This window comes from Fragaria vesca, linkage group LG6 (assembly GCF_000184155.1).
Source record: "Fragaria vesca subsp. vesca linkage group LG6, FraVesHawaii_1.0, whole genome shotgun sequence".
Lineage (NCBI taxonomy): Eukaryota > Viridiplantae > Streptophyta > Magnoliopsida > Rosales > Rosaceae > Fragaria > Fragaria vesca.
In genome coordinates, this window is record NC_020496.1 from 16,993,527 (window position 1) to 17,005,187 (window position 11,661).

At 38.6% G+C, this 11,661-nt stretch overlaps 2 protein-coding genes across 2 annotated transcripts; one reads left to right on the forward strand and one right to left on the reverse strand.

The window, feature by feature from the left end:
• Positions 1 to 4,595: 4,595 nt before the first annotated feature.
• Positions 4,596 to 5,433, forward strand: LOC101305490 (zinc finger protein 1-like). Its single transcript, XM_004303207.1, has one exon. It carries the CDS (start codon positions 4,675 to 4,677, stop codon positions 5,431 to 5,433), a length of 759 nt encoding a protein of 252 aa, XP_004303255.1. The 5' UTR covers positions 4,596 to 4,674.
• A 3,903-nt stretch (positions 5,434 to 9,336) lies between these two features.
• Positions 9,337 to 11,661, reverse strand: LOC101305775 (uncharacterized protein At2g39795, mitochondrial-like). Its single transcript, XM_004303208.1, has 3 exons — positions 11,283 to 11,661; positions 9,932 to 10,272; positions 9,337 to 9,780 (listed from the first exon to the last, which is right to left on the reverse strand). Exons 1-3 carry the CDS (start codon positions 11,520 to 11,522, stop codon positions 9,609 to 9,611), a joined length of 753 nt encoding a protein of 250 aa, XP_004303256.1. The 5' UTR covers positions 11,523 to 11,661; the 3' UTR covers positions 9,337 to 9,608.

Sequence of the window (11,661 nt, forward strand, 5' to 3'; positions counted from 1 at the left end):
TAAGTCTTCAACGTCTTTTGCAAAACGGCAATTGGTTTAATAGCGTAAGGGGATCCAAAATCAAAAGCTTTCGGTAACTCCAAGTTAGTATGACCAGGCATGTTCGTGGAGGGTCGGTAGTGCGAGGCACACTTGAAACCACTATCTCCTTAATTTCGGACAATTCTAAGACATCACACTGAGCTTGGATGAGCCTAGTTGAACAATTGATGATGAAAAATCCGCTATAGGGTAGAAGACTTAACCGGAAACACGTGGGCGATCCTCCTTGAGGATGCGGTGCCATGAGTCACCTTCAAAGGAATGTACTAAAATCGGCACAATATGTCATGTTTCTAAGGACGATGTAAGAATGTACATCTTTTTTGTAAATCGATACGAACCATAAGAGGAGAATAGTTTCATAACTTTGAAAAAAATTCTCAAGGCATTCATTATTGCTAATGTGAGTACATCGAGGTCACAAATAGACGAAGGACGTCGATACAACGCCTTAGTACATATAGCTTGGAACTAAAATCAATGTCTAGCCGATGACGTCAAAGTCATGGGTAGCTAGAGCAGGATCCGAATCTTTGAAATTCGCGATCATGAGGATGACGCTCTTGTCCTCATATTGATTTTTCGTACCTTTTTGTATGCATTCACAATTTGAAGGAGCTTGACAATCTTGAACCAGTGATCTAAAGATCCACAACGGTTGCATTGTCATGAGCTGGCGTGAGTAGTTTTGACAAATATAATTGGTGTCTAGACCGGGAGTGTCGCCATTAGGGCCGGCTGCACCTCCCCCTCTTTTTCTAGACATCGGCACGGTGTTTTCTACCATTGCCGTGACCCATATGTAGTCAATTAAGGTGGTAAGCAATCCACTTGACTAATAACTCAACAAATAGAGTTATATGAACGTTTCAAGAAACGCTCCATGAGTGCATTCCACAGTACTTTGTGGTCATTACTTTTTGCACAGATTGTCATTGAAAGCTTTTGTCGATGTGGCGCGTCAAAGACTTTGAGCGCATGAGATGTGAAATCTCGGCATCTAGGCTTGTTAGCCTGGGGGTCAAAACATGTGGTTTAATCCTTTCCAATGAAAGGTTCCACAGATACCAAGCGAAGATCCGCCTTAGGCATCTAGTACGTCAAAACTCAAAGGAGCAGAATGTTACATTGCTCTTGCATACAAAACCAAACTGTTATGAGACTCGATAGAGGTCACAAACAATGCTTTTAATGGTTTGTCCTTCGGATTGATCACACACAATCCGAAAAAACCGCGAATTGATCAAACACAATTCGGAAAAAGGTCTCGGATTGATCAAACACAATCCGGTGATAGATCGAGGTTGATCATACACAACCCGGACAAGAAAACAAGAGTGATCAAACACACTCTTGACCCGCGAATAAAATTCCGGGATTTTTGGTACCTGCAAATACACCGACCCAAGCATAGAATGAAGTAGAAGAAGGGGGAGAAAGCACTTTATCTCCCCTGAGGTTATTGAACTTAGAAGAGTTTTAGGGTTGTAAAATAAACATACCGTAAACACTTGAATGCTTGATCGGATGAAAAGAAATCAGCGGAGTGGACGGCCGGGAAGTGACGACGACAGCAGTGGCCGAGGCAGGGCCGAGAACCTCCGGTTTGGGTTTCTATAGGCTGCCGAGAGGAGAAACAACGTTTCGCCTACTTCTACTTCGAATTTGGGGCTGAAAATTTGATAGGAGGAGCAGCTCTGGATGAGGAAGCTTCTGTCAAAAATTCAGGTTGATCGGAGCAAGGGAAGGTGGTGAACCGGTGGTCGGTAGCGGCGGCGGTCTGGAATCTTCCGGCGGCCGGTTTGGAGACTTTCTGGCCGGTTCTGAAGGTGAGACCGGCGGCGTTGGATCCGGGACGGAGAGAGTTTTCTGGGGATATAAAATTCCGGCGGAGGGCAGTCAGAATTTTGGTCGGAAATCGGGAAAAACAAGGCTGCCCGATTTTAGGGTTTGGAAAACAAATTGTGGGCTATTGACTCTAGGGTTAGAACAAAGTGCATGATAACGTGATGAAGTATAAAGTGTTGAGACAAAGAGATAGCAAGAGAATCATCATCTTATTCATTGATAGGAGCCTTTTATATAGGGAATTACACAATACCAATATGGTAAGGATATGAATACATAGATCTAGTCTAACTACATATCCTAATGGCATAAGGCCAATGCACACATAAAGAATATCTAGAAAGATACAGAATATCCTAAAACAAATAAAATATTATGGTATGAGTAATAAATACAGGGAAAGAAGGAAGAAAAATGGTTCATTTAGATTTTGAAAGAAACCACTTTCCGCCATATTTTCCCTTCATGCAGGAAAGTCTTTTTATTCCTTTTGTTTTTCCAAACACAAGAAATAAACAACTTTTTTTTCCTGATGTCTACTTTTCGCGAAGCAAACGAGATGCTATAGTTCATTAGTTCATAAGAAATCTTAGCAAAGGAGATGCTATAGTTCATTACGTACATGACATGGTCTTTGAGGAAATCTTGAAATATCAGCTTCTTTTATCATCAATCTGTCGGCCACTTGTCGCCTACTCCACCTTGTAGCATAACCCTTTAACCATCTCTTTTAGACTTCCAGGTACGTGGTGCACTTGGATCGATCTCCTGGGTTTTCATCTGGACTCATCGTACACTAGCACTTATTTTTCTTTTCTTTTTTGCTGAATAGTTTTGAAGATCGATGGTTATGACTTATCCGTCAAAAGTCGCAAAATTCTTTCTTAAGGCAAATGCGAAAGATCAGAAGGGTTGTGGGGGAAGAAATGAGCGCATATACGATCGCGAACCAAGAGGGAGGTTAAAGTGCCTACATGAACTAATATAGATATGACATTGCCTAGCTTTTGGCTGCTGGTAGAGTTAGATAGCGACTATATATATGATAAAGTCTAGGTTAGAATTCTTGTGCAAGGATACCTAACGTTTCCAGTAGCAAATTCAACTACATGTCACTTGTCACCTGCTAGACGATTAGCTATACCAGTAGCCACCATGAACAGTGAAGCTAGCTACTATGATTTTAAGGTGTAAAGTCGTAGAGAGAACAAGAGATTCATCAAGTTGCAATGTAGAGGTTTACTGTTGTTCTGTTCAACTATTACGAATGTGGAGATTCTTATCGAAACTCCATTTTCGATTGATCATATTTGGTTTTGGTGTAATGCTCTGGGGGATTTGTAATTTGTATTCATGGTCCGCTGAAGAAATCGAAACGTTCTGTAAATTAATTAAGCAGGAAGTTAAACATTGAGGATTGGACCTTTTTGATTCCTTGATTGAGGATTGATTCGAGAGTCTAGGTTGTAAATACGAGGGAACAGACTCATGTACTGAATGACTTGGCTTGATGGCATTTTAAGAATCCTATTCAAAAGTTTGCTCATTTATCCCACCAGTGTCCACTGATATATTCATTGTTTGGTTAATTAGATAGAACCAGCCAAATTTATTCAATATATACTAGATACAGAGGGTACGTAATTCAAAACCATAGGTATTTCTTCTCTTGTTTTTTGTAGGCCTTCTAATCATGTTTAAACAGCTAGATGATTATTCATTTGGTTAAATTAGGGTTGGAAGTTGGAACAAAAAACAACATCTTCAATCATTCAAGTTCAGACTAATGCAAATGCTGTATCATGACAGATAGGCACACCTTCAATCATGGATCAGGAAGCAGTGAGAAAATAAGTTGAGATTATATGACGATATAATCATGATACAGGACTGTCGAATACTCTTTATCAAGTAAATGCACAATAGCTTTGATCACCTTAATCTAATTTTCAAATTCTTTGAAGTTTGATCCCTAGGGATCAAACATGGAATCACTGAATCACACATCAAGTACTGGGTGCAGAAATTGCTGCTCGATCATTAGGGTCATTCTTTCTGAGTTTCAGCTTAATTTCAACAACAACATCACCACCACACCGGTTTTTGAACCTCTCCAACTGGAAGGAAAATTTAAGTTGAAGGAAAGCACTATTTTCATTCTTGAATACACATTTAGTAAATCTCCTAAAATTTGGATTTTATTCGCATGTTAAACAGAAATGTACTGTTTTACAACAGATTTGAGTTAATGTAGCTACACAGTTGCATACAATTCAGATCATAAAGATATATATCCACGAGGGCATAGTGTGTATGTATGTCTAGTCTAGAAAAGGTTGAACCCCTATAGACAAGAAATGTAAGCAGACAAGAGTGGGAATTAGACAAACAAAAGTTTTGAAAACTTTCTCTAGGGGGTATAGTATACTTACTCATCTATGCAAGAATATGAGTTACATGGATGGTTCTCCATCATATGTTTCAATCATCTCTCTCTCTCTCTCTCTCTCTCTCTCTCTCTCTCTCTCTCTCTCTCTCTCTCTCTCTCTCTCTCTCTCTCTCGTATTCCTTAAGTCTTGCTATATTAAGACCTTTTAACTGTAAAACAGTGTTAACATCCTTCTATACATAGAAGAACAAAGCATTTATTACTATAGCATATGATCAAAACCATATTGTTCCTCATAACCCAGAAGGAAACCAGGAAATTCTTGGTTTCTTCACATGAAGCCCTCAAGCTTCTGATCACCCTTAGCCATTTCTCTTTCAAGCCTCAAAGTCTCAATGATGGATACCCAAAACCAAAAGCCACATAAACAACCAGTAGCAGAAGATACAGAACTTCCAGAACAAGCTCCAAATCCTGATATTGTCTTCGATCTAAGCCTCATATCCAACAAAGAATCCGATCAGAGGCTGAATCCCGAACTCAATCTCATCGACTGCTTTGATTCAGCTATGTGTTCCGAGACTAGTACCGATGATCCTAAAGTAGCAGTTACTAGTCATGAGCCTAGAGTTTTCTCCTGCAATTACTGTCAAAGAAAGTTCTACAGTTCACAAGCACTTGGAGGGCACCAAAATGCTCACAAGAGAGAAAGAACACTGGCCAAAAAAGGAGTGGCACACAAGATTGGTGCAGCCTCAGATAATTTCAGGCTTCTCTCACACAGATTCTCTAGCATGGCTTCTCTCCCTTTGCATGGCTCTTTCAATAATAGGTCACTCGGTATTCAAGTGCATTCTACAATTCACAAGCCTTCCTGGAACCAATCAAGTCCTTATTACGGACATAATGGCAATTTCCTGAGAAACCCCATTGATCAACAATCTGCAATTGGGCGGCTTCATCTCATGGGATCCATGTCACCGTCTTCTTCAAGTAGTGGTGGTGTGGGAAGGTTCGACAGTAGTACTACTCGGAAGTTTTCTCCGGTACCGGTGGCTGAAAGAATTGGAGGCTTCCGGTGGAATAGTGTTAGCCATTTGAAGACTACGCAAGATCATGAGTTGCCGAAGCTTGACTTGTCCCTCAAGCTCTAACTATAAGCACTTTACTTTCTCTAAGTTTTCATTTAATTTTTCAGATATGATGACTCGCAACTTTTGTACAATATTCTTCTCTTTTGCTGTAGCTAGTTATCGATCAATACTTTCAGAGAGATCGAAGTTGTTTTGGAATTCGAATTCTGGGTTGGGTTTGAACTTTATTTGAAGTTGCGTGGTGACAGATCAATAATGATCGATCAAATATCCTCGGATTCCATCAATGCTGATCGATGTACTATATTGACGAGTTAAATAAAGGCAAAAATGGCTTCTTGAATACCTGTTGGGAGGGGCTAGGGTATCAGATCGTCTTAACCTTACATTATGTGCCTTAATTTCCACTTATAATTATGCTCTCTCTTGTACGTACTCACCAATTGTAATCAATCTCGTCCAGCTCTTTTTTCTTTTGGTAGACTAGTGAGTTGAAGAATCAAAGAACTATTCTTGTAGAGATCAAGAAAATTGTATTCTGGAACTAATAATTTTAAAGGGCTGTTTTGAAAAATAACAATTTAATTTAATAAAATGGTGAAATAAACTGGTTTAGCTTGAATCTTCATCCATAACACTCCCCAAACAACCATCACAAGTGGTCGAGTTGATAAGAGTTTGGGTGTGGAACTCTCATGTTCAAATTCGAATCCCCCAGACACTGATTAGAGTTTAAATCCTAATGTATTCTTGGTGGTCATAGAGATGAAGCGTTTTAACATGAACTATCGTCACATATTACTCTCTTATCAAGAGAATTTGTAGTTAGCATCCAAAAAAAAACACACGCCGTCTCAGTCCGGGGCCGGAACCTGAAACAACTTCTTCCCACCTGACTAAAGTACACCAAGCTGTTCTCTAACTCTGTTAAACTTTTGAAAATATAGGTCCACAAAACGTGCAAAGATTGGAATTTAGTGATTGCCATTTCCTACTTTGAGTTGACAAGGACTTGCAGAGAGCATATAGTTTTAGATGGTCATGATCTTCCTGGGGATACCATTCATTGACCCACCTGCAGTTGGAGCAATAGACCATCTCTATTGGGATCAAAATGTTTGGTGTATATAGCCATTTGAGAGCCACATACATAATCAGCCTCTCACTTCACCTATCAACTTCCCCTCATTTTTAATTATAGGTAAATCTTGATTTGCCTTGATTTCTTAGCTACAAAATCTGTGACACTAAGATCCTCATAATAGTGGGTCCAAAATCTACCTGATGTTTACTATATCAGCTTAGTCATGATAATCCATGATCATCCTGAAATTAAGGTGCAAAAGTACCTGCAATTATGTCTTTGTGACAGTTAATCCTGATTGAAATCTCAGATTAAGAGAGGGGTTTTGGTAGGAGGCAGACAAAATGTCACACTAAGTCCAGAAAATGAAATCTCAAGGTTTGGGGGTTTTTTTAATTGCGGCTAATCAGTTGGGATGTCCCATTCTTTTGTGTTACACTGCTTCATTCTTTTACCATTACACCATTAGAAAACACTAAATGCTTCCTCCAAATTAAGTAACACTAGAGAAAACAGGAATGTTAGAAATAGGTGCATATGTCAAGGTGGGGAGCTATCATGTTGCTCAGATTAGGTGACATAAAGGATTAATCAAACCAAGAACAGGTCCTTCTCGATCTCTGTTACTATTAGGATCATCTGTCCTTTAATAGAAATCGTCATCAATCTTTGCTTGTTTGTACCTTACCACATATCTCTTCCTATCACTCTTTGAATTACTAGGTAATTAAGTAGAGTGTTCACCTAATCTGTAAATTGTGTTTAAGTGCATGCAAAGTGGAAACGACTGTATAACTGTATTCGTGTACATGGAATCTGTAGTGACAATGGTAAGAAAGTTCAGAAACATCTCTTCTCCTTTTCCAAAGTACTGTCCATAACAGCTCCCTTAAAGCCGTTGATTCATGGCATCGATATACACCCTTAACTCATATGATCAACGTTTGTATAGGTTACACGGTTAAATTAGTATCAGAGCTTTGCTACGTTTAATCCCCATTTTCCCCCTTATACTTGTCTTCAGCTTTGGCCAAACCATACAAGTGCGCCTTGCTTACTAACAAAGACAAATATATTTCAAGGATATGGTGAGTTCGTTACAAAGTAAATATAAATGGTGGCAAACTATATGTTAGGCACCCACAAGTATGGTAGCCTACGATGTAACACACAAAAACAGTACTTTTCAACCCACATATGATACTAAAGAGAATTGAACTTGTAACCGCAACAATGCCGGTAATTTCATATACCCAGCAGACCAGAGGCTTGGAAACATAGTTAGGATTAAGATATGGCTTAGAATTAAGGGCAAACTAACATGGCACATCACAAGACAAATATCATGACAAATCGTTAATTTTCCTATTACGTGAAGTTTAGTTTCAATCGGAACCAAATTAGCAACGTGACCTGTGCCTGTAAGTGTCTTAATCAGCGCCGTCGCCATTCATCCTGAGAACAATGTGGACTCCTACTGGTAAACTGGAATTATAGACTACACTAAAATCAGTAGCTAGAGGTGACAAAACCTGATGCAGACCAGCCAAGATACCCAAAATAACATGACATAATATTTGAACTGATCGCAAGTAGATAGGATTTGCATCTTATCCATGTTTGACCAATATATACCATAAACATGGGTGTCAACCAATGATCATACATCATAGTGGAACGTGAAGTTTGCTACCCTTAATAATACTCTAAAGCATCTTCATAAAGCTAGCTAGGATTCTAGGACCACTTGTCGAAGACAACAACAAAACATATAACAGAACTTGTTAGTGTCAGCTTAATTGCAATTTAGCTCACTTGGTAGACAAACATTATCAAACGAATTTAAGTTGCCTATCAATATCCCCAGAAAAGAGAAAAGTTAACACTGAACAGGAGAGGAATGAAGGTAGACCGTAGACCATGCAATGATACCTGCTATTAAAACATGTAAAAGTAGATGCAGACATTATATGGGAATGGAATTCAGTCCACAACTTCAGAGCAGTATGATCCAAGGAGCAGAATCTACCTAAGCACCACCACAAGTAGTCTTAAATCTGATTATGACCTGCAAGAGCTCATTTCAACATTCTGAGATGAGATCTTATCCGAAATTGAATGTTCAAAGTTTATTGGGATACACAAAATTCATTAATTGATGTAACTGTTTTTTTTTTTTTTTTTGAGGCAGAAGCCTATCTATAACTTGAAGCAATGTCTAAAACATATAAGCAGTATAGGACCAAAGCCAGTCTATCTAAGGAACTGTTACAGGAAAAAAAAAAACCATCTAGGTGTACTAAGTGACTTAGTAGATAAATACAAACCCAGAATGAACGAACAGAGAGTGAAGCAACAGAAAAAAAAGAAAAAATCAACTTAGTTCAAAAATTTTCCATTTCCACAAGGCTTACAAGATCATAGAAAATAGCAAAATATGTCCCTCCACAAGCTTAATATCTAGTCTCTAGGTTGTTATCAGTGGTGACTACATATTTAAACCTACTTCACCATGAGCTCGTAAACCTACAGCTTTAGCTATGGCAACTTCATCAGAAAATGACCAGCAAAAGTAATATCAATGCATAACCAGCAGCAGACTTGTTGTCATAACGCCCTCAGCTTGTTCTCTAACTAGGGTAGAAAATTTAACATTTCTAAATTTGAAACTAGCTTACCGCTCTTATGGCTCACAGGATATGAAGAGTACATGCGCTGAGCAGACTTGCCCAAAATATGGTAGGATAACATATTAGCTCTACAATGAGCTGAGCAAATCCACCCATAAGTAAAGCTCTATAATCCTACCACGTAAAATGATTTCTAGTGCTAACAAGAGAAAGGCCAAAACATTATTGGAAAATAGAGATGTCATATGCCAAAATTAAGGCGCTCTTCTATTATGCAACCTGCCTAAAGAGGTCAAGGACACACTTTTAGATAGCTGGAAGTTCAAAACATAAATAAATGATTCCATCAACGGTTTTAATGCATACTTTAATTACAGAATCAAGCAGTTTCTTCTCTCAATCAAATATAACTGGACAAGAGAAAATACAATGCCAATATGGCATCTAGGCAGAGTTTTCATTACCCAAGAGGCCAAGACAAATAGTTACTTAACATAAAATTCAGTCAAAGTGTTGCAGTATCAAGAACTCTTCTTCTTTTCAATATATGATTTCACAGTTCCCATCCAATTAATGAACTCAGTTTTATCTTTATTCTTCATATATGAGTGCAAGAAAATAGCAAGATCATCACCTATACCCCTTGCTTCTAAGAATTCGTAAAGCGAGTCTTGTAACTCATCATCAAGTTCCCTGCACACAACCCAACAAAAACAAATCAAAAATACCATTTAAAAAGATGAAAGCTTTACTTTAAGACATAGCTATTTTGTTTATTTAGCTCCTTCTAGAGTATTATAGTTCCCCATAAACAATTTGTATAAGATTTCATATGTGCTCATACTTGAATTCAGGACCCGTATACGGCTGAGCAAACACGTTCTCCGGTTTTCGGACAAATAGCTTGTTGATCTCTATGGTATCTGGCCAAACCGAGCACATAATCTCCAATGTCTTGCAACCTTTCCCCTTCGAGATATTGACAATCATAGAAATGTGAAGTTGCACATCTTGTCCACCTCCACCACCACTGCCAGTACCTCCAGGTTTTGAAACAGGAACAGATCCATCAAACATGGTGGCTTCAATCTTTATGTCTTCATTATGTCCAAATTTTTTCTTCATGCTTATCCATTGTTCACCAGACCGGTTGTCAACTGTAAATGAGTTGAATTCTGAAGCTGGCTGGACCAAAAATAAGAATCATAATCAAGGAAGTGTTTGTTCAACAAATTTCTTTATAGAGATTAAGATGAGATTATTCGAAGTTTTTTGACTTCTGAATATAACTGCAACCCTAACTAGTAATTGTCACATTCGGGCTGAAAAATATAGGATATCACAATATCTTGAATACAACCTATTATCTGGTCTTGAAAGATTACAATTAAAATGACACCAAAAATTTCTCACTATACGAACCGAATTTCACGATTCTCTCCTCAGTCCCGACTTAAAAAACTTGCTAATACATTGCATAACCAGAACAACAACTGAAAAGGACTATGCTGCACCTTTTAGAATAGGAACCTATTCAAGTCTGAGATGTATATTAAAAATCTGAACTAGCTTAACATAGTTGTTCACAAGCTCTAGAGTCCTCTTCATAGAAACCGTCTATCCATGAACCATTATCAGTTGCGGAACAGGTTTTCACCATGCTAAAGCCCACAAGACAGAAAACTTATAGGCTGCATTACACATTGGTAACACATGTATGGACTGGCAGATGGCAGGTCAACCAGAGCTGCCTCAGAGGAAGGAAACAGCTACCGTCCGGCTACCGCTCACTAGGTTATTGATAGAAAACAAACAAGACTACAACATTTTGAGGTCCCCCATAGAAATTAGATTACCTATGAATCGTTCATAAGCACCGAGTACCTGTTTATACCCAATGATCAAGCATTTCTGATGATAACAAATCATTTGGCTTTCGACTTCATGATTTTGAAGGTCTTTTGATAAATATCCATTTGCTTGAATTCATGATTTTTTTCCTAAGGTGAATCAACGCATATGAAATTTCCAGACTGACCCCCAAATTCTTGAAGCAAACTGTCAGGGTTCCATTCACACATCAACATTCTTATCTTTTCACTTAAATTCTATGCAATCTTATATAACCCATGTTCATCTTTCACATAATTATGAAAACCAAAGACAGAGAGGGAATGGAGAAGGTGGGTACGTACCTCATTTGGAGGAGAGCGATCGAGTTCATATTGGATTTCATTGCGTAGGAGTCTGAGCATGTTGCCTTCGAAAGCCGATTTGCGCATTTCAGAGATGTAAGTTCTGACAAGCAAAGGATTTTTGAAGGAGACTGGTTTTTCTGGTGCAAGAAGCGAACTGGGTAATTGAGGAATTAGGATTTTGGAAGAAGAAGAGGGGCGAGAAATGGAGCTTCTTAGAGGTCGGATTAGGCGTGCCATGGAGTAGGGTTTAGGGTTTAAGGATTTCAGTGGAAATGTTGAAGGGAAGAAAGGAGGGGAAAGCTAAAACCCTCGAAACCACCTCCGGGCACAAATTCTGCACCCAAGTAAACTTTATTTTTCTTTTTTTTTGAAATTC

Bases quoted from the DNA above. Each gene is read 5' to 3' on its own strand.
- LOC101305775 (XM_004303208.1), bottom strand. From the start codon at position 11,522: ATGGCACGCCTAATCCGACCTCTAAGAAGCTCCATTTCTCGCCCCTCT. The intron at 10,273-11,282 runs GTACGTACCCAC...TTTTTGGTCCAG, and splicing joins ATCGCTCTCCTCCAAATGAG to CCAGCTTCAGAATTCAACTC. The intron at 9,781-9,931 runs GTATGAGCACAT...GGTTGTGTGCAG, and splicing joins TATACGGGTCCTGAATTCAA to GGAACTTGATGATGAGTTAC.
- LOC101305490 (XM_004303207.1), top strand. From the start codon at position 4,675: ATGATGGATACCCAAAACCAAAAGCCACATAAACAACCAGTAGCAGAA.